The sequence below is a fragment of the Gouania willdenowi genome, chromosome 16 (genome assembly GCF_900634775.1).
Source record: "Gouania willdenowi chromosome 16, fGouWil2.1, whole genome shotgun sequence".
In the NCBI taxonomy this organism is placed as follows: domain Eukaryota; kingdom Metazoa; phylum Chordata; class Actinopteri; order Blenniiformes; family Gobiesocidae; genus Gouania; species Gouania willdenowi.
In genome coordinates, this window is record NC_041059.1 from 28,261,445 (window position 1) to 28,287,280 (window position 25,836).

The 25,836-nt window shown below is 39.1% G+C and overlaps 1 protein-coding gene across 3 annotated transcripts in view; it reads left to right on the forward strand.

The window, feature by feature from the left end:
* The window catches only part of znf516 (zinc finger protein 516), a 61,298-nt gene that overhangs the window by 27,877 nt on the left and 7,585 nt on the right, over positions 1-25,836 (forward strand). For all 3 annotated transcript variants that reach the window (XM_028471065.1, XM_028471064.1, XM_028471066.1), the window contains exons 2-4: positions 4,213-6,377; positions 10,286-11,662; positions 18,106-18,210. In XM_028471065.1, the coding sequence (XP_028326866.1) occupies positions 4,631-6,377; positions 10,286-11,662; positions 18,106-18,210 (3,229 nt within the window). In that variant the 5' untranslated portion in view covers positions 4,213-4,630. The remainder of the gene's footprint in view (positions 1-4,212; positions 6,378-10,285; positions 11,663-18,105; positions 18,211-25,836) is intronic.

Consider the following 25,836-nt stretch of genomic DNA (forward strand, 5'->3'; position numbering starts at 1 on the left):
AGCATGTAAGCTGCCATGATATAACAACAATGTAAGCCTTTTCCGTTACATATTAGCTCAAATCGGCCGATAAATCAGTCGGGCTCTAGCCTCATAAATAATGAATGAACTCCACGCCGCGTCCAGCATGCACATGTCTGGACACGGGCCAACGTTTCACAGCGTGGACGTTATTTCAGTAAATCTGAGCTTTGAAGCGTCTTCCAAGCAGAGTGAAAACAATAAAACGTACACACTCAAGTGACTTTTATGTTTCTGTGTCACACGTCGACACTGAGCCCTACACCGTGGCATGACGTACGCAGCGCACTCCCAAATAATCCAAACTACACGTCAGAAGCATAAACTAGGCTTTAGAGTCTGTCAGCACTGCAGACATTTCACTGAGATCTATTCAGATCCTCTGCGCTTCATCACGACTCTACTTCATCCACATTATAAAGATCATTACTTGGTTGTGGGAATAAAGCAGCGCACACGGAGAGTGACAGAGACGTGCACAGAGCAGGAGAAGGAGAGCTATGAGAACAGGAACACTGCACTTCTCTGTGATAAAGCACTTATACACACACTGTATGTGTTTTATCGTACACACACACACACATGCTCAAATGCACTTTATGTTTTTATGAAAGAAGATATTTAATTTGACTCTCTTTCAGCAGCCCAGTCTGTTATAGGCCTGTACATTATTATTTAACTCATTGGCTGCCAGCCATTTTCAGAACAGCTACCCCCCTCACTGCCAGCCATTTTACAGCATTTTGACTGATTTTTAAAGACCCACAGAATATTTTGTACTATGATGACCATGTAAAATTTGAAACCAGATTCTGAAAGAATAAACTCTCTACTTTCATCAGAAACATTTTTTTGTTTCTAACTTCGCTTTTCCGTAATCAGCAGTTGAATATAGGTATCTTTCACACAAATTGCCAGTTTCTGACAAAAATGGAATTTGGTAAATAATAAAACGGAATTTGGAAAAAAAAATAAAGCAGAATTTATAGGGCCCCATTAAAATAGAAGAAGTAGCCCTAGCCGTGGCTCGGCTGGTAAAAGTCAAGAGTTGTTCAGATCCAAGCAGAGATAACTAGCTGTAATAATCATTCTTCTAGTTCAGGCAGCTCCATCCTGTAGCACTGCAGGCTCCCTTATTCTCTAGAAGCGTTGGCTGTGAGAACTCCTGGAGGAACATTGTGAACCACTGAGGCTGACTTTCAGCAGCATAGATCATCACACATAGATAAGTGGCTTCTGAGCATAGGTAGTCATTTCCAGCACAAGACATAAGGGAGATAATTGTTCCTGTGCTAACGTCCTGCTCCCACCACCTTATCCTCTTATGATTATGATCAATTATCTACTTATAATTAGACACTGGCACCATCTCAGTGAATTGGTTCTGACACTTTATGCAAGAGCCTGTAATAATGTTGTCAGTCACATTCTGATAGTCTGTACTTTACGGATGGATTGTTACTGGAATGTTTTTCAATGTGTGAGAATTTGTTGAGATTTTAGAAGGATGATTTTGCCATCGTAATCACCAAGGCCGTCTTGTTGAATGATTTGTTTTGGAGCTGATGGGTAATAGTGATGGAGCATTATGAGATTGATTAACCCCAGGGATCAACCTTTTATCTGCACTTTGAGCAGACTGAGAGTTATGATTAAAAGAATCTGATGTATAATGAATTAATCAGGATATGGTTATAAGGTTTGACACAGCAGCGCTCAAAACTAAAAATAAATAAAGGTCAAAAGGTCCAATCAGTGTTGTAATTGTGTCATTGATAATTAATTACATTTGTGGCGTAAAATAATTGCAATTGTAATTAAAAGAAAAAATAAATAAATATATATATATTGCTGTCATAATCATATTTAAATTGTAATTGAGTTTAGATAATTGACTTTGTCATTGTATTAAATGCAAAACAAGGGAACCATGTTACAGTTCTATGTACGTTCGGCACATATGTAGTAACAATTATTAAAATATGTTTCATATCAGCTTTTCCACATTTTACCATTGGAAAAAACTAAATCAAGGCGTATATTGACACAAATAGGGAAGTCGGTTTAAAACCTGCTTTTTCCCCTCACCTCTCCTCCTGTTCTTCTCCTATTTTTTCATCTAAATACGGGGCGCCTCCCATGCCCATGGTGACCCACACTTCTCCCGTTCTTGTCCTCCCATGTTATGTGATTGTCTTCTCAATGTTTCTTTCGACGGGGTGTAACTGAAATGTTTGTGCAGCATTTTGTGATTTGTAGCTGTGAAAAGCTCTTTATAAATAAAACGTACTTACTTACAAAAAATACTTAGACATCCACACTAAAAATATTAATACCAATATTTTCATTGATTTGGAAGCCTAACAAGGTAACCAAGAGATAGAAAAGAAATTAGATGATACATATTTGTTTTTAGTGTATTTTACAGCTGATTTTGGACCTGCTATGCTAACAGAAAGCTAACACAAGAGGAAGGTTAACTTTTATTAGGTTATTTATTTCAGGCTCAATAATTGTGATTAATTGTGATTAAACTTTAGTAATTGAGAATGTAATTGTAATTGGAAAAAATGCTGGACACTGTAATCGTGATTGAATTGTAATTGAACATGGGTAATTAAAAATGTAATCCTACCTGAAAAATGTAATTGACCCCAACCCTGATTCCAATCATAGAAACATATTTTACCCTGATAGAAATACCTGCTGTAAGGAGTTGTTGTGTTTCTAACCCAGTTTGAAAAAGAACAACACTTCCTGTTCTGTGCCTCAGATCCCTGTCATGTGACAGTGTCACTTGTGGCCAATGCGAGCGGCCATTGTGAGGAGGGTACATGGTGGCAACGCTGATCTTGCTGATGTGAAGTTGATCCTCCCCTCCCCTCCCCCCTCCAGGCCCTCAGCTACATTATGATTGTGTAAAGTGTCGACTCAGCTGCTGTGGCATCAGAGCACTCCGCACCCACTTCAGCACTGCATGGCTCATGTGCAACCCCAGCACTGTGCATGCATGCACAGCGATAGTGATGGCACATTACATAAGGGAGAAACAATTTGATACTGTACATACAAACCAGAGAAGGGCCACACAAATCTAACCAATTTGGGCAAAAATACAGGAAATAAAGTGGTTTTGTTGTTGTTTTGTATGTTTTTATCTAATTTTGTGATGTTTTGTTGTTTTGTGTGATTTTGGGGTCAAGTTTGGAGTACCGTTGTCATTTTGTGGTTTTTTGGAGTCATTTTGTAAATTTTTCTCAAAATACGTATGTTTTTGTTGTTGTTTTGTGTGATTTTGTATTCTCTATGTATTTGTGTTGTACTTTTGTGTTTTTGGAGTATTTATCTATATTGTATTGTCACCTTGTATATTTTGTATGTATTTGTAATTGTCTTGTTTGATTTTGGATTACATTTCTGTATTTTTGCTGTTGTCTGGTGTGGTTTTGGAGTAAACTTGTGTGTTTTTGCTGTTTTGTGTTTTTTTCTCTTTTTTTGTGTGGTTTTGAAATCGATTTGTGCATTTACAACATTGGGTGATGCACAAAATTAAACCGAGGGCTGCTAGTTGCCCATGTCTGATATAAACTATATAAACTGCATGAATACAAATGCACTGATTTTGAAAACAAGTTAAATAAGTTTAACCCATTTTGGTAAAGGCTGAACTGTCCCAATTTCAGGAATGAGAGGCATCGAAGCCTACCTAGTACACAAATACCAGTAGAGTAACAGAATAGTGCCCTACAGAATAACTGAGCACTTAAATGACACTGAAACTGTCCTTGTGCACAATTTTTTTTGCTCAGAAGTGCTCAGAGAAGTGGTTTACACACATTACTCCCATCATGAAGAGTTGTTTTTTGTGTGTAGTAAAGGCTTGCTGCAACCCTCTTCTGGTCCTAATAAGTCTGAGAAATGGTGAATAGTGATAGGATTGAGGTTAGTGTAATTCAGCCATTTGATCATTTTCTGTTGACTGTGTAATTCTGTTCATGCAAAGCTAAGACAAAGTAAAATCCCATTTCCAAAACTGAGAGTTATTCTTCAAAGACTGAGACCAATTCTAATTTTCATCATCATGATTCTTGCACTCACCTACAGTGTGTGCAATTGGTTTGTTGAAATAATAAATAATGTAGATGCATTTCTATATCACTTAGATTTTTACACTGCTTTTGCTTCTTCCAGGTTGATGGCAATCCAGTCCTGTGGATATAAAGACAATGGAATGAAGAAGAAAACTATGATGGATTAAAAATCTCCTCTACTGACTCCAACTGAGTGAAAATTGATCTTGTTAAGGCAGGATCGCAACATTTCAGAAGGAATAATATGGTGCATTTGTAGTAACCTGAAAAAAGGCAAGTGGGTTACTTTTTCTATGTTTGCATCCTGAAGATGGATAGACTTAGCATCCACAAAATGAACTGAGCTAAAACTCTGCTGTGCTGTCAGCAGTTATAGCTGTTAGATTACTGAATGATTGCAGAAAGATAGCATTTTAGCTGCACAGCAAAGGACACCAGATGTGCGGCTGCAGATAGCAGTAGTTTCAGGTGTTGTTGAGCTGGTAAAAGGCCAGGTAGACGGAGCGTTTTCAAATACCATGAATCCAAGAGACAGTGTGGAGGTCATGGAAACTCGGAAGGAGAAGGAGAGAGCAGATAAGACAAACCCTGGAAATGACATTGAGGATGAAAAAGACAAAGTCCCGTGTTCTTTTAATTGCAACATCTGTGGACGCAGCTTCCCTTTCCTCAGCTCTTTGTCGCAGCACATGCGGCGCCACACAGGGGCTCGTCCTTACAAATGCCCTTACTGTGACCACAGGGCCTCCCAGAAGGGAAATCTTAAGGTACACATCCGAAGCCATAAACTGGGCACGCTGTCTAGCCATCACTCTGAGGATGAAGATGGTGGGGCAGAAGAGGAAGAATTAAGGGTGTCAGAGGGTCTTGATGGAGGCACCAGTCCGACTAAGAGCAGCTCTGCATGTAATCGTATGATCAATGGGGATTGTGGGGAGGATTCTCGGAGGAAAATGTCAGGAAGGAGCTTGAAAAGGGAAAAAGGTGCCACTGACCAGCGGCCTTACTGCTGCCGTCTGTGTGGCTACAAGGCCCAGCGAGAGGATCAGCTTCTCAGCCACATCGAGAAGGTCCACATCACAGCAGATGCAGAAGTAGAGACTCCTGTTAAGGAAGAGGCCATGACTGAACAAGAAGCCATTCAACCGCAAAGTGACGGCTCGTTCCCATGTGATACCTGTGGCCAGGTCTTTTCTCAAGCCTGGTTCCTGAAGTCCCACATGAAGAAGCATGCAGGGATTCTTGACCACTGCTGTCGGATCTGTGGTAGACGTTTTCGCGAGGCCTGGTTTCTTAAATCTCATATGAAAACGCACAACACGAAATCCAAATCACGATCTAAAGGAGACTTAGCAGAGCAACCGGCTACTATCAACGATGTAGCACAGGATCTGGATATTACTACTAATGCAGTTACATCTGTTTATCAAATGTGCTGCAAATGTGGGAACCTGTTTCACAACAAAGAGAGCCTGAGAGCTCATGATAAAGTTCATAGTCTTAGTTATGGCAGAAGGTCCTACAGCCAAGAGAGACCAGATGATGATGATGACTCACCCGCTGCTAAAAGACGCTTTCTTGACAACTTGAACCTCCAGCCTGTGATGAAAAAGGCAAAAGATGAAGAGAACAGTGGAAACCAGACCCTACGACAAAGAATACCAGAGCTTGATCCAGTTTGTAGCTATCAAGCTTGGCAATTAGCCACAAAAGGAAAAGTTGTGGAGCCCATGGAGCCAAGTTACAAGAGCTCCTGGGCAGAAGGTAGTATTGAAGAGGAAGCCCTGGCCGCAGACACAGTGGTTTTTGAGAAGGAGAACAGCAGTTACGTCTTGCAATGTCAAGAGAAGAGGAGTTCAGGCAGACGCAGCAGCTCTGGATTGGGAAGCCAGACCTCCTCTGGAGACCGGACACCAGAAAGTCTCAGTGATTCCGAGTACCGGCCATCATCTCGTCAGGACAGGCGGAGGCCGTCACAGTCACAAGCCTCCTCCAAGTCTCACGAGTGCTTTGAGTGTGGGAAGGTGTTTCGGAGCCGTCACCAGATGATTGTCCATCAAAGGGTTCACAGGAAAGATGGGGGAAGGGCCTCTCTAGGGGACAAAGAAACAACTCCAATAGTTGACCGCTGGGGCTCCACCAGTGATCCAGATTCAGGGTCCCCCAGTCGACCAAGCACCCCAGGATATGGAGACTCCCCACCTGCTTCCACTCTTGGAGACCAAGCCTCAGAGATGGGCAGCTCAAACTCTGGTGACCTCGCAGGTTAGTCCCCATTCTATATCATATTCTACAGGTATCACTTTTCTTTTTCAACTTGTGGGTTAAAAGTTGAAAACATTTCTTAATTTTACAGCTTGTAACATAATCTTTGAATTATTTCATTGTATGAGGTTAGAATTTAACTGTAGTGTATTTTGCAATAAATAGCTTTACAAGTAAAGTGAGGTTACAAGTGCAGAATACAAGCTAAAAAAATAAATAAAGCCGACCTGAAAAAGTAGCAAGTCCAAAAAAGATGGAAGACTTCTCTAATCTTACCATGTTGAAGCAGTCCTTGACCTGAATGGTCTTGCAGCCATGGGTGACATAAGCAGAACATTGAGATAATGGGGGCTGAGGTTGTAGATATAGATTGGTTTTTTCTCTCAAAAAACATAGAAACACTCAACATAATAGTCATTTACAGAAATGACTTCAGCTCTTTCTGTCACCCTGCTGTAAACATCTGTTTAAATTAGCCTCTGATTGAGCAGCTCAGCAGTGGAGTTGGTGCATTACACTTCAGTGAGTAGCACTCAATAACTGTGCTGAGTCAAAATACCATGAAATCCATATACTTTGATTGTCAACAGAAAGTCAGTATAGAACAGTGCTAATGTTCTATGCCACTGAGCATTGGAGTTAACAGTCAAATAAAACACGCCAGTCCGAGCCTTGTCCATGGAGCAGATGGCATTTTTGGGATGCCAATCATATTTTCACCTCAAAACCCAATAAACACTGCTGAGTCAAAAGCAGAATCTCCCCATCTGAAGGCAAAACACCCAGTGCCATGGCTCAAAGTCACTAAAGGAAGGAATGCTCAAAGGGCTTCTCCCACTTGTAGCTTTCAGATTCTAATCCAAAGTGCTCTGTCCTGCATTGGATGGTCAACAGCCGAGCAATGTTGTGATGGTTTCCATTCCTCTCTGTTCGAACTAAAATTCAGAAATAGGAGCAGCCATTCTTCAGGGCTGATCGAGCCATGTGCTATTTCAGGTCTTCCTGTCTCAGGAAACTCCCCTCCCCACCCCTTTATCTCTGTGTGAATATTTTTTGCTCTCAGCTCGGAAAATGTCTCTGTATGCCCCGAAACATCAAAGACAGTCAAACAATCCAGCAGTTAAGGACAAGTCTGTTTTTACTGGCAGGCAGTGATTCAAATCTGTCCCCGTGCATCGTGGTTGCAATGATTTAGATTGTAAAAGTGATTTATTGAAAAGAATGAGTCTGAACTTGAAGACTCTTTCCCTCCGTGTCCCTCAGCAACTCCCTCCTAATCCCTGACCCCCACCCCTCCCCGTGACACCTGTACCGTCACTCATCCACTCTTCTCACCCAATGAGCCCGCCTGGCTGCCTGATGTCAGAGGGATCGGTTATTTATAGTGTCACCTTCCAGTGGGAGGAGGAATGAAGGTGATGAGGGGGGAAAGACACCCAGAGGACACCATCAAACACTTGGATGGTCTTCACAGCTCAATTATCTCCACCTTGCTGTGATGTCACTAATTTCCGCTTGGTTCTAGAATGAATGTGGACGTCATAGGCCTCATAAAGAAACATTAGGTGCTCGGGCAGACATGGGCAAATGGTCTAATTGTGTGTGTCCCCCCCAAAAAAAAACCTCACAAAATGACAGAAAAATAAATTTAAGGACAAAAAATAGACACAAGATAACTACAAAAACACACAAACAAAAAATACTAAACAAAAAAAGGACAACAGAAATACACAAAAATGTCTCCAAAAACTCACAAAAAAAAAAACACAAAATAACAGAAAAATACAGAAACCACCAACAAGAATAAACAAAAATGACATAAATATATGAAATCTTTCCTGTATTAATGTCCAGATTGTTCATTATCATGTGACCTTCAGATTGGACATTTTCTGGATTCCTGCTATGATAGAAGAATAATAATACATTTATTTCATAAAACATAGAGAGACTTTACATATTAAATTACAATAAATCAGATGGGGAAAAAAAAAGACGTTTCATCAAGCCAATTCAGAATAATGGTAATTAGAATAAAACCTATTTAACATCGTGACCATTGAACAGTCATCCTTCCACCTGGTTGTCCCAGGCTTTTGGCTGAGTCTGTTCACCAGTGTGGTCAACAGGAAGCCAAATGACTAACAGATGGCTGCTTACTGGGGTCATGGCTGTTAGAGAGTACAATAGTGTGTTACTAACAATATCCCACGACTGTGTACTGCTGCATCATGTGACTCTTAGAACCGTCTTTGGGTGTTTATTAACCCATTTTGCTGCTTTTCTAAAGTAATCAGAAGAAGAAGAAGATTTCTTGTGAAATGGAAGAACTTGTGTCATCCTTGTGTCTTGTAGACCAGCTTGTCCTGTTCAGGTCAGAGCTCACACACAGGGTGGAGTCCATTTAGAGACTCAAGAAGACATTTTTGTACTGGCAATGGTAACTGGGATAGCTGGTGTATAACCACTCAGACATGGGATGTAAATAGAAACTCTACACAGAATGACCTGAGCTTGAACCTATGACGCGCTACCTTTGAGGAAGCTCTGACAGCTGTATATGAACGATTAGATTTTACGTATAATGGTTTGTAGGAACTGGTTTTTGATTTGACAGTTTTGTTACAGCTTTTTTTTTTTTTTTTTTACAATTAAACATTTCATGAAGTTGATACACGTAAGTTGTATTCACAATGAATCTATCGTTATTCATCATTTAAAAATGGACTCCTACATATAGGTGATTTTCATGTTTCCTGGTGCAAACGATCAGACCAAGAAACGATGAAAGTTTTCCAACCACAGCATGAACAGGAAAGAAATTGTGGGTGACAAGCGCCCTCTAGTGACACAAACAACAAGTTACACCTCAAAGACAAAACCAACAAATATTACTTGTGTGTTTGAAATCATCACATTATCTATGAGTTATATATCAGTTTTGAATATGATGTCACTATTTGATGTCTTTAACCTGCTCAAACTCTACAAATGTGTGTTTCTGTTGCTTTTAGGACGTCTATGTTGAGCTAAAAATACTTTCTGGCTTTGACATCAATCCTACCCTGTTGGAAGATTTATTTAGCATTTTCTTTCACTTCTTTAATTGGTGAGATCGTTTTTTGCAGATCAGTGTTTGTGTTTTTAGACAAACAGTGCATTGACTTATGTAGCACAAAATATTTTCAGACTTTCCAATATACAAACCATTGACTGTTATTCTATCTTCTGGACTTTAGAAGAGTATATAGCATTATAAAACAATACAATCAAACAAAAAATGGATTTACAATTATTAAAATATTTTCATTATAAAACAATACAATCAAACAAAAAAATTGATTTAAAATTATTAAAAGATCAATAAAAGATTAAAATATGAATAATAGATTTGCAAACAAAACTATCATTAAGATTTTTTTTTTTTTTTAATTGCTGTTTTGTTCACAAATCTAAAATGAGTTCTCATAAAACTATAAACATGTTTCCTGATTTCTTGTTTGCGTTTCCTGAAGTTTTTCTTACGTTTGAACCTCAAGATTGTTGGCGGAGCCTTCTCCAGACGATGTTAGCAGTCTTTTCATTTGACACTTTTGAACAATCGAAACCGACCAATAGAAAGACTTCTAACATAAAAACAAATTTTTGATTTGTAAACAAAACCAGAATTAAAAAATAAAAATAAAAAAATAGTAATGATAGTTTTTTGTTCTTGATTTTTTTTTTTTTTTCAAATATATTATTTTATTTGCAAATCCTTTTTTTAATCATTTCATTGTTTGATTGCATAAAAAGACACAAATTTCTCTCCATACAATAGCGCCCTCTGCTGACTGTTTATTGAAACTGTTTGAACTATAAAGGTTTTTGATGCAGCCATGTGACCTTTGTGTCGTTCTTCTCTGCAGATGAGAAGCCTTACGTCTGCAGCCTGTGTGACTTCATCACCAAAGAGTCTCACATCTATTTGACTCATGTCCACGTCCAACACCCAGCTGTCTCCAACACAGATATGCACGGTTCCAGCTCCACCATGGACCGAGGCTCTTCTCCCAGTGGGTACCCCAAACTTAAAAAGGCTCTTCTTCACGGCCTCAACAGCACCACATCAGCTCCCACTTTAGCTGGATGTTCTTCTCATGACCCCGGTCTGACCCCAGTGGATCTGTGTGTTAGGGATGAGGGCAGCAGGGGAACATTGGACAGGAAGACCCTCCCAAACCATAAGTGCTCCTTCTGCTCCCACTCTAGCCGCTACCCTGAAGTGCTTTGGATGCACCAGACTGTTGCTCACAGAATTAACAGCAGTAGCTCCAACCTGGCGCCCAAATGGGCTCACAAAAGCAACGCTAAGAGCTCCAGAGATGGGGCGTTGTCATCCAGGAGGCGCACCGGACCACCGCCAATCCTGGAAGGACAGGAGTGCCAACCGCTGCCTTCTGTGATGCGCACCAAGCGCACCCGTCCTCCAGTCAGCTCCACTGAAGTAGTGAAGAAGGCCAGGTCTGCGAATCATGCTGCGACACCTTCATCTTCCTCTGCTACCACCTCCTCATCCTCCTCCACTTTCTCCAGGGGACTCTCGTCCAACCAAGCTGGGAGAGTCCCCATGCGCCCGGGCAGCAGCAGCATCCGACACACAGACAACCACAGTCCCCAGCCTCGCATCAAACCCAAACTTGACCTTAACCCTCGAAAAACCCTGCGTGCCTCCACAGGAACCCCAGAGAAGAATGTGGTTCCCCAGCCACGCCCCTCTGCCCCACGCCCCTCCCCCTCCCCCACTACTGCTACTGCTACCAGGGTGAGCGACCGCTACCTGATGCCTCAGGAAGGCCTGGGCTTCATGCTGTCCAGCAAACATGGCCTCGGCGAGTACAGCCGGGCTCGAGGCGCTCCTCCCCCTCCTCCTCCTCAACATCATCATCATCCTCATCCTCATCATCATCAGCTGCTTCCTCACTCCCAACAGATCCAGAGCCGCGTTAACACAACACGGCCCAGTGCCATCACCCACAGCTCCACCATTAACTACAACTACAGCACCTCCCAGCTGCAGGGCAACACCCTGCAATGTTCCCCCTCACCTTCCTCCTCCTCCTCCTCTTCATCCTCATCCTCTTCTCTACCTTCTGAATCTCGTGGAGAAGTAAAACAGGAGCCAATCGCAGAAGCACCGGAGATGCCCAACGACATCCTCAGCTTTCTAAGGAACTACACCCCCCATGAACTGGCGTCTTTCTACCACCGCTGGGGAACGGCCAACGCCTTACTGGATCCCAATGGTAAGGAACATCAGGAGAAGATAGAAGACAGTGGCAAAAAATGAGAATGAGACACACATCACAGAATAAAAACACAAAATACAGAAAAATAAAAAACTATTTAAATAGACGATGATTTTTTTTTTTTATCAGCTAATGACAAATTGTTGACCTCATATATCTAAAGCTAAGATAATTTGCTTGAGAAAAAAAAGGAAAACATACAAATTGCCACTCGAAAGTTTGTTTTGATCTCCACTGTAAACACTAAGGTTCCATGCATTGCATTGTGGGAAGTGGAGTTCTATAGAAGTGTTTTACTTCATTCTTACTGAAATAAAGAGGTGCCAGCACTTAAAAATGTGCTGACACTTGTTTATTCCACTGTATCACCAAAAATGTACCCTAACCCTATGTACAGTAAGTGATGTGGCATTTTTTTTTCCCCCCCAATTGTGTTTACTGTGATGTCGGTCTTAAATTCTATTTCAAATGGCATTAAAAAGTCTTAAAAAGTCTTGAATTTAATTGGACTGAAGCTGTAGGAACAACACTTCTATAGGACTCCACTTCCCACAATGCAATGCAAACTTTTGAGCAACAATCACCACTAGGGATGTAACGATTAATCGTCAGGCAGTTTAAAATCGATTCATAGGTATCACGGTTGATATCGATTTTCTGAAAATTGAATCGCAGTACTTTTTTTAACACAAGTGTTGGCGGCGGGCGGAGTCTGCTAATACTTTCTTTCTGGCTGCCTTCTACTCTTAAATATGTTAATAAATGATTCATTTCCACTTTAGCACTGAAAGAATATCTGTAATATTACTTGAATATCTGTAAAAGTCACGTTTTTCTATTAGCTCTGTCTGCTAGCATAGCTTCTCTTCTTCACTGAAAGATATCTGCATGCCAACCGACCACTGTATTACCAGCGCCCTCTGCTGGTCCAAACAAATATGACGTAAATCATTGCAATCAATGATTTTTTTTTAAAGTCCAATTGTTAAGGCACAAAATAAATTTTCAGTTGCACTTTTAAAAAGAAAAATAACTTATGCAGTTTTGCATTGTTTATTATAGAACCAGAATTTAAAATAATAGGCTTCATTTTCATTTGTATTATTCCTTTATTTATTTCATTCAAGATTTAATTTGAGTTAAATTGCATTGTTTTGAATAATCAAGGAATTCTTTTGACAATGAAAAATAAAAGGAAAATAGTACCGTATTGGGAGTTGAGTGAATCGTTACATCCCTAATCACCACCTTTTAATTTTTTTTCTCTCGATCAAATCAACTTTGATTAATTAATTAATTAATTAATTAATTAATTAATTAATTGATCTACGAGGCCTACACTTGTCTTTAGTCTTTAAAAATAAATTACACTTTAAATAGATATTAAGTGAAGCATGTGCAGGAATTAATTTAGCCTCAGAGAAAAAGTCAAGTGTTGGAAAGTAAGGCTGCAAATGATGTCGACGACAAAAAATCGTCGACAGGTTTTGTGTGATGTGATCTCAATGACATTTTATCTTTGAAATATAACAACTACACTACAAATACATGTTTTATGTCATTGTTTTAATTCCTGCTGTCACAGTACAACAGGAACACGTTCACAGGTGGAAGGATTTATGCAGGTGTACTAAAAAGCAGTCCAAAATAATGTATGTGCTTCAAAACAGAAAAAAAAAATCGAAAAAATAAAAAATAGATTTGTTGACTATAAAAATAATGGTTAGTTGCAGCTCTGTAAGAAAGTATTGATGACTGTGATTACACACAGCAGGCCAACAAAGACAAAACCTTGCATGAAGCACTTAGATGTAGAAAAAAGGTGCAGACGTGGCCCCTCCCTCTGCTCGCTCACACAACCTCGCCATCTGGCAGGAAGTGATTGACAGGCGTAGGCACAGCTCGGTTCCGATGAAGCTTTTAATAATGAAGAGGTTAACGCGTGCACGTGTGTGTGAGGCTGTGTACTGGTGTGTGTTTGCTCCCTTAAAGTCGTGAGAGAACGTTGGCTGCTCTCAGGTCTGTGAGGCATGCCCAGGCTCCTGCTCCACTCTCCCAGAAAGCTGTCACAAAGTGTTTAGGTCACCAGAGACTCACACAGATGCAAATGGAGGGAAGCAAAACAGAACGAGAGAAGAGGAAAAGGCAGTGTGAGAGAGAGATGAGACAGAATAATTAGCCCACCAGCTGCTTTGGAAATGGTCATTATCAAACGTCCCCGCCACTATTTGCCCATTTTCTGTTTCTGTTGTGTTTCCGAGGTCAAGTGGGGCTGCGCAGAGCCGCGGGTCAAAGACAACAGCCCTCAGAGCGAGAGGCATGACATCGCTGTCAGCTGTCCAGGCACATATCGTCACTATCTGCCTCAGCCCTTTGAGTCACATGCTATAAAGTGACCTTTTTTTGAGCAACTGAGTCTTCCTAGATGAGTGTGTGCATGTTGGCTTGGCTTTGCCGTCCAGGTCTGCCTTGTCTTTCATTAGTGCGTCAGTGAGAAGGGCTGGCAGCCCCGAGAAGGAGTAGAGTATCCAGAGGCCAGCAGCCAGGCTGCCAGAGACACTCTCTGTCACCTCTTCTTCATTCACACCGTGCTCTCCTTCTCCTGCTTTAAATAAAGCCTCACAAACGTGCTTATCCCCAGGTATATGTCAGCCTTTGGTCTGCTCATAGTTTGCCATCACACCAAACTTCCACTCAAATATATATGCATATAAAAAAAGAATTGTAATTTTGAATTAGATTTTTTTTCATTGATCAAATTGCCGTGAAAAATATGTTTTATATTAAAATTCTGACAGTCCCATTTAGGGGTGTGCATTGCCATGAGTCTGACAATATGATTCACGATTTGCGTGTCACAATACGATACATCCCGATGCTAAACAATACGATATACATTGCAATATCAATAATTACAAATTTCACCTTCACAAATACAACATGGTATGATATACAATTTATTTCATTTTTACTTAAAGCAACACTGTGTAACTTTTGGCCACTAGGGGCGCTAGACCTATAACTTACACATCAAGCGCCCCCTAGTGACCACAAGAGCCGCAGCACTGTCGCAAAAATCAACAGTCAGTCAGGCCAGCCTCCCTTGTCTTTTGATTGTGTATGCAAACAGTAGTTGACCTGTTGGTTGAAGAGAGATCATCGACTCACTATTAAAGAAAAGTAAATTTAGTTTTGTGTAAGTAGGAATCTGTCGCTTGCGCGAAATGCCTGAAGGTGCGTTCACACCGAACGTGACTGAAGCGATCAGATTACATTCAAATCAATGTAAATGACGCAACCTCAAGTTATCTGACTTGCGTGATTTGAGCGACGAGGTCAAGCGTGACCTTGTCGCTCAAAGTTGAAAAATTTAAACTTTTAAAGCGACTTCCAGCGACAACTCTCCCTTCCTTCACTGTCCGTAGAGCCAAGGCAGCAGCCCCTCCCTCCCCGCTACAGTGCAGACGGCTGTAACGGAGGGCTGTACTACACATTCTCAATTTTCATCCTCAAAATTAAAGCAATTAAGCCTACATTCTGAGTGAAATCCTCCTTTAGTAACTCCGTAAGTTGGTCATTTAAAACATAAAAGCGGAGCTGCTTAGGATAGGTGGTGTGAACATATGGCCGGAGAAGAAGGAAAAGGAAAAGAAGTGATCAGACATCTCTCTCTCTCTCCTCTCACTGCTTCTACACACACACGCACACACACACACACACACACACACACACACACACACACACACACACACACACACACACACACACACACACACACACACACACACACACACACACACACACACAGTGCAGTGATAAAGCGATGGAGTGACCAAAAGGCACCACTTGGTGAAAAATTGTAACAAAAGCCTTAGCTCCATGAGTATATCAGAGCCTGTGGTATGGTCACGTGACTGCCGTAAAGTGAAACATTCTCCAGGTCACATGACTTGGCCAACAATGGTCCGTCTTCTCAAAACTTATGTGAGCGGTATTTTCAGAGCCATGCTTGGAGCATTGATAGAGTCAGGCGCTATATAATGGCCTGAGACTCATTTAAAATAACTCATATGCGTCAACTCTTTAGGTCACAATGTCTCTATGGCTTTAAACTTGCAAGAACAAGTAAATGTTAACTAACTGTAATTCAAGTACCATTATCAAAAAAAAGTGGTATGTTTATTAGGGATGCACCGAAAAGCCACATTCGGCCTTTGGTTTAGTGAGTTAAAAAGCAAGAATAGTAGCATGTGACACAATGACGCAATCAAACAACGTGCAGTGATTTTGAGTTGAAAAAGTATGTGTGCGTTGCTGCAGGAGCAGAGCAGCAGCTTCTCCTTTCCACACACAAACACAGCCAGACTCTCTCCTTTCTGCTTACCGCTCTCTGTCGTCCGTCACCGCGTAATAGTTGGAAGCCGTCCAGTTCCACAACTGAGTCCGTTGTTTGCGCTGTGAGCCACGAATCCGTACACATCCTCATCGTTTCGTCCTCAGTTCACAAGTGATGTCGGATGTCGCTGCATAGGCTGGTGTAGCATTAGCACAAAGTGCTAACAGCTGATGTGTGTGAACAATGGCCGTGGCTCCAAGCAGTGACTCCCAACACGATCGGCTGTAGAAAAAGTAGTGCAGTTTGGGCGTCCAGTAGTGCAGTTTGCATTTACATATATGGCAATAAAGTGCATCCCTAATGTTTATCAAATTGTCAAATTACATTTTTCAAAATGCTTCTACAACAGATACTGATTCTCTTAAGTTCTTAATTTCTTTAAAAAATACATCTATAAACATGTCCATCCATCCATCCATCCATCTTCATACCCGCTTATTCCCGTTTATCAGGGTCGCGGGGGTCTGCCGGTGCCAATCTCCGGCTCTCATAGGGCGCTGGGTGGGGCTACACCCTGGACAGGGCGCCAGTCCATCTAAACATGTCCAGAATGTTTTATGAAAATAAAGTACAATCAACCTCTAAGCTAAAATGCAATGAGGAGTGAGGTAGTTTAACAAGGTTTTATGTGGTTCACTGACCACACAGAACCAGTGTTTGTGGTTTGTTACATTTGGATTTATTACGTGCCAAAATACTAATAATTAATCACACAAACATCCTTACTTTTGGTAAGTCTGTATGGATCTTTTGATTGTTTGTAAACAATGTGACATATTTTGTTGGGCGGGGCTTAGCCTGGAGGCAACACCACTATTGTCTTCATTTTTTCTGAGCACGAGTGTCCGCTGGAATCCTGTAAAAATTAAATTCATCTCCACTAACGTTATTCCTCCTATTCTGGCACCCAAACACACAACAAGACGACATTCTAAAGTTGTGTAACGTTACTAGCCTCTACAGTCTTTAGCCAGCGGCGTTTCCTGTTTTTGCCTCCAGCCACGTCGTGACGTGGGCCATTAAGGGCTCTATTAAACACTGAATAACACAAGGATGGATTCCAGGCGAAAATTTGTTCTCCAAAGGGATGGAAAAGGTTCTAACGCCCCCTGCTGGTTTGGAATATTCAATTTTTTTTTTTTTTTTACAGAAAGTGATTTGAACTTTTGTAGTTTTTTGGATTTTGGATTTTGACACAATTTGTGTCCTGATCATTTGCTAATATTCACAGGTGTGTTTGAGGCTGTAGTGAAATATTACTTGTAGCAGCATTAGTTAAATTAAACTCTCCCAGAACCAGATAAAGGTGAGCACAGATATTTCAGAGTTATTGCATTCTGGTCCTTAAAACCACACACACACACACACACACACACACACACACACACACACACAACTTTAGAAATGAGTCCACACACCTGACATGTGACACGGAGCGGGCACATCACAGCCAGGGTGTTTGAATTGCCTGTAATTTATGCAGTGTGTGTGTGTGTGTGTGTGTGTGTGTGTGTGTGCTTGTCAGGTGCTGAGATGATGCTGTGTGACAGCTGCAGTCCAGCCCCTGCAGCTAGCAGCTCATAATGACACATTAGACATACTAATGATGCCTGCGCGATTCCACTACTGATGCTGCCCACCACCACCACCACCACCACCACCACTACCGACCACGGCCCCGACCAGGCTGTGCACACACACATGCGCGCGCTTCTCCTGCCCGTTAACTGACCTTTACATCTTCACGTAAACTGGGCCAACAATGCCACATGAAAAGGCCTGTTTGGAATAAAACAGCGCTGACGGCTGTTTTTTTTTTTTTAAATCACCTTTCGTTTTAAATATCAAATGTTAACGCACATGCAAATTAAATTAGAAATGCTTTAACATATTGTTTTGATGAAACTTAATTCAGCTGCATATTTTATACGCGCCGACGGGGTTGTCCGTCAAGATGTTTTAAACCCAGCTCTGTCACTATGAAGTTGTGCTATTGGTAAATGTAATAGTGGTTTTTCCTGTGTTTGTGTTTGTGTGTGATCAGGGATGCTGAGGTCCTTAATGCGCCAAGGACAATGTTTCTGCCATGAGTGTGGGAAGAGTTTCACCCAGCCCAGCCACCTGCGCACACACATGAGATCACATACAGGTGAATACACACACACACACACACACACACACACACACACACACACACACACACACCTCTGTGTTTGATGAACTACCAAAGCTTACAGGCACTAACTGTGCTCTACATGTGTCAGGCACTGTAACGATCCAGAGGGACATAATAGACAGTTGTGTTAAGTTGAATATAAAGATGCATTGGATGATACTTAGCAGTAGAGCTGAACGATTAATTGCTTTAATAAATCTGAAAATGTTTATTATGAAACAGATTGATTTATGACGAGAGGCCCTTAAAAAAATAATCGCAATATTGAGGGAAAAAAAATCGCAATTAGATTATTTTCCAAAATCGTTCAGCCCTACTTACCAGAAGCTAGAGCATTGGTTCCTAACCTTTTTTTTTTTGAGTCGTGACCACGTTTTATTATCACAACTTAATGGCAACCCAGAGACTTTTTACTTTGTTTCTAGAATATATATATATTTTTTTACAATGTTTAGTATACTGTGTGACGAGATGCACCAACTCTAATTTTTGTTTTTTTTTAAGATAGATTTATATTTGAGAAGGTGAAAGTTTAGAATACAGTTTGAAATGTTGTGGTGTTTTTATTTGAAAAAGTTTGATAATGAAAAAATAAACTATACCGTAGAAGTTAATAAGGTTCGTATTTTTTTATCAATTACGAGACATTTCAGGCGACCTCATTTGAATTCCAGGCGACCCCCAGGTTGAAAAACACTGAGCTATACTGACAGTATCACAGCTAGCTTTACTTTACTTTCATTAAGTGAATTGAATGTAAAAAACTTTCTTTGCTACATACATTAATGCAATGCAACAGTTGCTTTAGTGGCTCAGAGCATCCAGATTTGACCATATGGGCATCTTTTATCACCTGGTGGTGTGACAAAAATATGAGGACCACATCATCAAAAGGTCATGTCAGCGTTTCAAATCATGACCAGTCTGAGTAATAAGACAGGAAAGAACAAAGGGTTTGTGTGTGTGTGTGTTTTTTTTTTTTTGAGACATTATTGTGTATTTGTGTTGTGATTTTATTAACTTTTCATTTTGTGTTCGTCTTTGGTCATTTTAAAGTCATTTTGTGTTTTATTTATTTATATATATATTATCTATTTATGTTTTTGTGTGTTTTTAATTTTTTGTATTTTTTTGCTTTTTTTAGTTGATTAATTTGTTGGTTTCTGGAGTAATTTTTGTGTGTTTGCGTTGTGGTTTTATTTTTATAGTCGTCTTGTGTGTGGAGTTTTTTTTTTAAAGTTGTTTTGTGTATTTTTTGTTGTCGTATGCAACTTTTGGTTAGTTTTGTGTGTATCTCTTGATCTGAAACATACTTTTGTTTTCCTTGTGCATATTTTTCTGTAATTGTGCACGTTTTTGGAGTCATTTTTGTGTATTTTTGGTGTGGTTTTATTTTGTTAGTTATGTAGTTGTCTTTGTTGTTTGGATTTGTTGTCATTTTGTAAATGTCTGTTATTTTGTGCATTTTAAGTCATCTTGTTTGTGTATTTTTTTGTTGTGGTTTTAAATAGTTTGCTAATGTTTTTGTCGTCCATTAGTGTATATTCCTATAATATTATATGTTTTTTGAATCATTTTGTTCATTTGCTTTTGGGGCCACATGCTCTGTGGCCCCTATCTGATAAATACAGTAGGTTATATACATAAAGCAGATGTCTATAGAAAAATAATATATTACAAATAAATGTGATCAACAGCAAAAGGTACTTGTACATGAGATTACTGTATTACAGGAATGACTTGCAAACTGAAGCCAGTGTTTCCCATTGTAGGTGCTAATGCTAGTCGTCTGGTTTTGTAGAACCGTCTCTCCTCTACTGTAAAAAAAACATTATTAGCTGCCGTCATCTCAAGGTGATCTGAAGAACTGGTCAAAGGTAACAGGCACAGATGTTAAGCTGCTTCATGTTCAGACAGAGAGAAAGTTTTGTGATGCACAGTTTTGCACGGGACTGGCTCGTGTATGTGAGCGTGCATCAGCGCGGCTGGTGTCTGGACAGGCAGCGTTCAAGATTGTGCATTTCCCAATTCATTGATCATTTATAAATGTGGGTGTGTTTTTTAAAATGAAAAAAATCTGGGCGCTACGAGATTAAAGTCGTATTACTTTCAAAATAAAATCGTAATTTTATGAGATTAAAGTCACATTTCGTTATTAAAGTCGTGATATTTCCAGAATGAAGTCGTAATTTTATGAGAAAAGAATTGAAATACAAATTGGATCTTGTCTGTGTTGCGGTCACTCGTGCGTTACGGAGAATGTGAATCATTTAGTGAGATTATGTTTCTCTTTAGGTTTCACACATGGCCAAATACAAAGCCCATCAGCAACACACTGTTATCAGTTTAAGGACTTTAAAGCCACTTTGCAGATGTTTGTGTTTGTTCTGACAATAGAACCAGACTGATTTGGAGCAAATAGCCTCTATTGTGCAGTAGGAAGTGGATGGGAGTGGTCAACAGGGAATTCTGAGCGCTACATCAGTGGTTCTCCAACTTTTCACAGTCCCGTACCCTCTCAGACCTTCAACCTGAAGCCATGTACCCCCTACTCCTGCACACTAAAAAAAAACAACATAATAATGGAATGCAGCATTTTTCAACTTTGGGGTCGTAACCCCACGTGGGGTCGCCTGGAGTTAAAATGAGGTCTCCTGAAATGTCTTGTAATTTATTATTAAATGTATTTTTACAAATGTTTTAATGATTATTTTTCACACACAAAACAATCTTACTGTTTATAACTGTATTTTATACTTTCACTTTCTTAAATGTAATCAAATAAAATGCATTGTCACTTTGTGCACTCATCCTGGCAATGACAAACATTACCATAAGCTAATCCTAGAAAGAAAGAAAATAGTCTGGAGACACCAAAACATTGTGATATTAAAAAAAATGGTGTTACGACCCACTACTAATGTAATGTCACACACAATGTAGCCCTACAGTAATATTTGTCTCTGAATTTGACCTATCCTGTTGAGGAATCATAATGTGTAATTAAAAGAGAAAATAAAGCAATGTAGCTCCTGTCAGATTTGTGTTTTTTTTGATGAGATTGTCTCTCTGTAACCATGGGGTAATCTTACATTGGCTAATGTGTCATTTGTGGCAGTGCATAGAGGCTCCTGACTGCTGGTTGATTTATATTCTAGTTTCCAATTTTTATTTTTTATTCATGTACCCCCTATGATAATTTGCGTACCCCAATTTGGGAACCTCTGCGTTATACCATTACGAGTTTTTGAAGATACGGCTTTATTCTCATTAAATTACGACTCTATTCTCAAAATATTACGACTTTAATCTAATAAAATAGTTTTTATTTCTAATGTGGCACTAATACGCCCTTGTATTTTTCATATCCTAATTTATCTATATCACTTTTACATTAATTTAAAAGGCATGCTGTTGTTAGTTTGACTACATTACTAAAAAAACAAAAGAAATTAATGACTAGCTTTTTGGTCGCCGACTAAAAAGCTGTTGACACGTACGCTAGTAAACCTTTACACACGAACATCCTTAGTAAAACGAACTTAAAAAAAAAAAACAGAAGTAAAAGTGCTGTTTTGTTATTTTTTGAGAGCTTACACATGTTTTTCAAATCAGACAAATAAGTACATTTTTATTTTAATTTTTTAGCCACTTGCTAACTGCTAACGCCATCATAATGGAAGTTGCGCCCATGAATAAACCCAGTGGTTTTCAAACGTTGGTTGTGGCCCCCTTTGAAGAATGAAAAATGTTCCAGGTCCCCCAACATCATAAAGAAATGTCAACAAAATGGGTAAACAATGTAACCTGTATTGAAAACTCATCTTCAAAACTTCTAAAAAAAATAGAAAAACTCGAAAAACTGAACATTTTAAAACACTAATAATTAGGAATGTGCGATATTTTATCGTTTATGATTTATCGTCAAAAACATTCTCTCCGGTAAGAATATGTCATCCCATGATAGAAACGATGCTATATATAATGCTAACCACTCCATGTATGGAATAGACCAAGTAAAAAGAACACGTCTTACTGTCATAAAGCCACATTGAGCCATTGATCTGTTCATGGTCAGATTTAACACTTGTATGAAAGGATAAAAGCTAAACATGTCACACGTTGTGTGAAATAAATATTAGCATAAATAATAACTATTCAGCCATTCCAATTTGTGAAAGGCAATATTTTTTTTTATTATATTATCACGTGTTCACAAAACAAAGCTGGTCCCATTAGACTAATGTAACTGTTGAGATTATAACACCAAAATATACTGAATGATGAAATCATCAGCTTGATCTGATTTAAAATGAGGAAATCAGAGAGAAATATTTATAAATCTTAACTTTATGTAACTCATAAGATGAACGAAACAAGATTCATCAACAGTAAAAACACTGATGGAGTTATTTTTGCTTTTCGTGTGCTTTTTTTTTTTAGAAAATAATTTCATTTTAAGTGAGGAAATAAATGAATAACATGCAATAACACAAATAGAGTGATCCACATGCACTGATATATTCCATAAAATATCAGCTCATGAACTCCTGAGTCAGCAGTTATTGTAGCCTTTTTTAATGTGTCTAGTGTTGATGTATTCAGATTTATTTGTGTTTGTAAGAAACCTGTTTACACTTAAAGTTGGGAATTGTTTTATTTATTTATAGTTTTTTTTTTTTTTTTATTGTGATGTTTAGCGTTATCGTGATAAATACCAGAAATTGTCGGGCTAATTTTTTTAGTCCGTATCGCCCATCCCTACTAACAATGAGGATATTTCATTGCAAAGATACTTTCTTTTTCTATTTTTCATGCTCAGTGTTCAGCATGGCCATTCTCATGCACCTCCTCGTCATGACGTCACAACCCCTCATCCCCCCCAGGGAGTGCGCCCCCAGTTTAGGAACCACTGATTGAACCTACAGTGGTGCTGTCAGGATAACAATAATGTCATTATTATAACATAACTAAACAAGTAATATGTATATATAGGGAGATAGAAATTAATTTGTTAAATCATGTGTTCCATGTTGTTAAACCTTTAAATGCTCATCAAAGCAACACGAGATCATCTCCAATATTCATTGATTTGTAGAAACAGTTCCGATTTTTTTTTGGCCACTTTTTCACGAGTCGCTCATCCTGTACCCCCTCCTAACCCCCTCACACACCTCAACATTTATCAGCCCCACCCACCCATGAAATATAGAGAAAATATGCACAGGGATCCACATTCTCAACAATATTTCATCCTCTGTCGTTACGTCGCTGCCATCCCAGCGTTGGACAAAAATACATGAAAACCAATCTTTTTTGTTGGGCTGCGTCCGTCCCCGCCCTGGGCAGGGCAGCTGACGCTATTTTTCAAACTGAAGCATGACTTGCTCCGGATACTGACCTGTGACAAATTGTATACATTATTAATCACGTGTCAATTAGAGAGACGGAATTGTGCATTCTAATGAAGCAGAAATGCATTTCTCTATGCCAGCCTCCCAAAGTCATTTGCATCCCAGTGCCACTCACTGAAAATGGCTTGATTCACAGTTCCTGGATTTTTCTTTTAGTTTGTCATTCTTTACATACTTTTTGTGCTTTTGTTAAAGAGAAGTTGTCTTTTCTATTTCTCCTTTTTTTCTTCAGCCTATACTATTTCCACCTCAGTCACCATTTATTTAGTGCAGGGGTCTGCAACCTTTACTCTACAAGGAACCATTTAACCTCATCTCACCTGGATTAAAGTTCTCCTGGAGCTGAAAAAATACCTTCTCAATGAAGATAATGCAGTGTATTAAATTCTATACATGGCAACTTAAAAACAGTTTAAGATAAAATAAAATAAATTGACATTACAGTATCTTGCATCTTCAAATTCTTACACATCTCAGTTAACATGAACACAATGTTATATAAAGAAGATTTTTCTTTAGTTAATGTATTTGAAAGGCTACAAAAAGTAACTTATATTTGATAACACATGATCATGTGGTCAACACATGCTAATTACTCATTTCTTGCCACACATAAAACATGCATATTTGACCTGCACATTGGAGGTTAAATGAAATCTCTATTTTCTTCCAGAATAATGTTTTTGTTGGTTTAGTTATCTTACCAGGGATTTAAAACTTTAGGTTAGCCACGGGTGCAGGAAAGTTGATGGTCTGTAGATGTTGCAGGAGGTGAAGTAGGATTGTGCTGAGTCATTGCACAACGTGATTTAGGTGAAGGCAAGGCAAGTTTATTTGTAAAGCGCATTTCATAGATAAGGCAATTCAATGTGCTTAACATGATCAAAAAGTGCATCAGAAAACATTCAACAGCTTAAAAATCAATAAGAAGTTTAAAATCAGCAGTAAAAACATTTAAAATCAGCAGTAAAAACATTTAAAATCAACAGTAAAAACATTTAAAATTAGCAGTAAAAACATTTAAAATTAGCAGTAAAAATATTTAAAATCAACAGTAAAAACATTTAAAATTAGCAGTAAAAACATTTAAAATTAGCAGTAAAAACATTTAAAATTAGCAGTAAAAACATTTAAAATTAGCAGTAAAAATATTTAAAATCAACAGTAAAAACATTTAAAATTAGCAGTAAAAACATTTAAAATTAGCAGTAAAAACATTTAAAATTAGCAGTAAAAATATTTAAAATTAGCAGTAAAACATTTAAAATTAGCAGTAAAACATTTAAAATCAGCAGCAAAACATTTAAAATCAGCAGTAAAAACATTTAAAATTAGCAGTAAAAACATTTAAAATCAGCAGCAAAACATTTAAAATCAGCAGTAAAAACATTTAAATTTAGCAGTAAAAACATTTAAAATCAGCAGTAAAAACATTTAAAATTAGCATTAAAAACATTTAAAATCAGCAGTAAAAACATTTAAAATTAGCATTAAAAACATTTAAAATCAGCAGTAAAAACATTTGAAATTAGCAGTAAAAACATTTAAAATCAACAGTAAAAACATTTCAAATCAACAGTAAAAACATTTCAAATCAACAGTAAAAACATTTCAAATCAACAATAAAAACATTTCAAATCAACAGTAAAAACATTTCAAATCAGCAGTACAATTATAGTGTCCCCCTTTTTTTTTATATTAATACTTTACCCTTATTGGGTTTGTTCTCACTACCTTTCCCATTCATTTCCTTTTCTTTCCACTGCCATCTTATTCATGATACTTATTTTGTTGCTACCCCACACCCCCCCACACCCCCGTCCTGTCATGTCCATCAGTCGACGTAGCACTGATCACAGCAGACAGAGAGATAAGTAGCTTCTTTATAGAGAGTGTGAATGATATGTGGCACAGCCAGTGATTCTAAGTGACAGAGGCCAAATGGTAAGTGATGCACTGCTCGGCTAACCCCCCCCCCACACACACACACACACACACACCTTATTGTAAACACACACACACACACCAGCGCCCATCCACAGGCTGTGTAAACACTGGCAGAGGCCGTAATTAATGTTGTCACCGACAGTTGTCTGTAGCATGGACGTGTGCACTGGGGAAAAGGCCGAACCCCCCCACACACACCACCACTCCCCCCGCCCCCGAGGCTTATATTAACATGCGT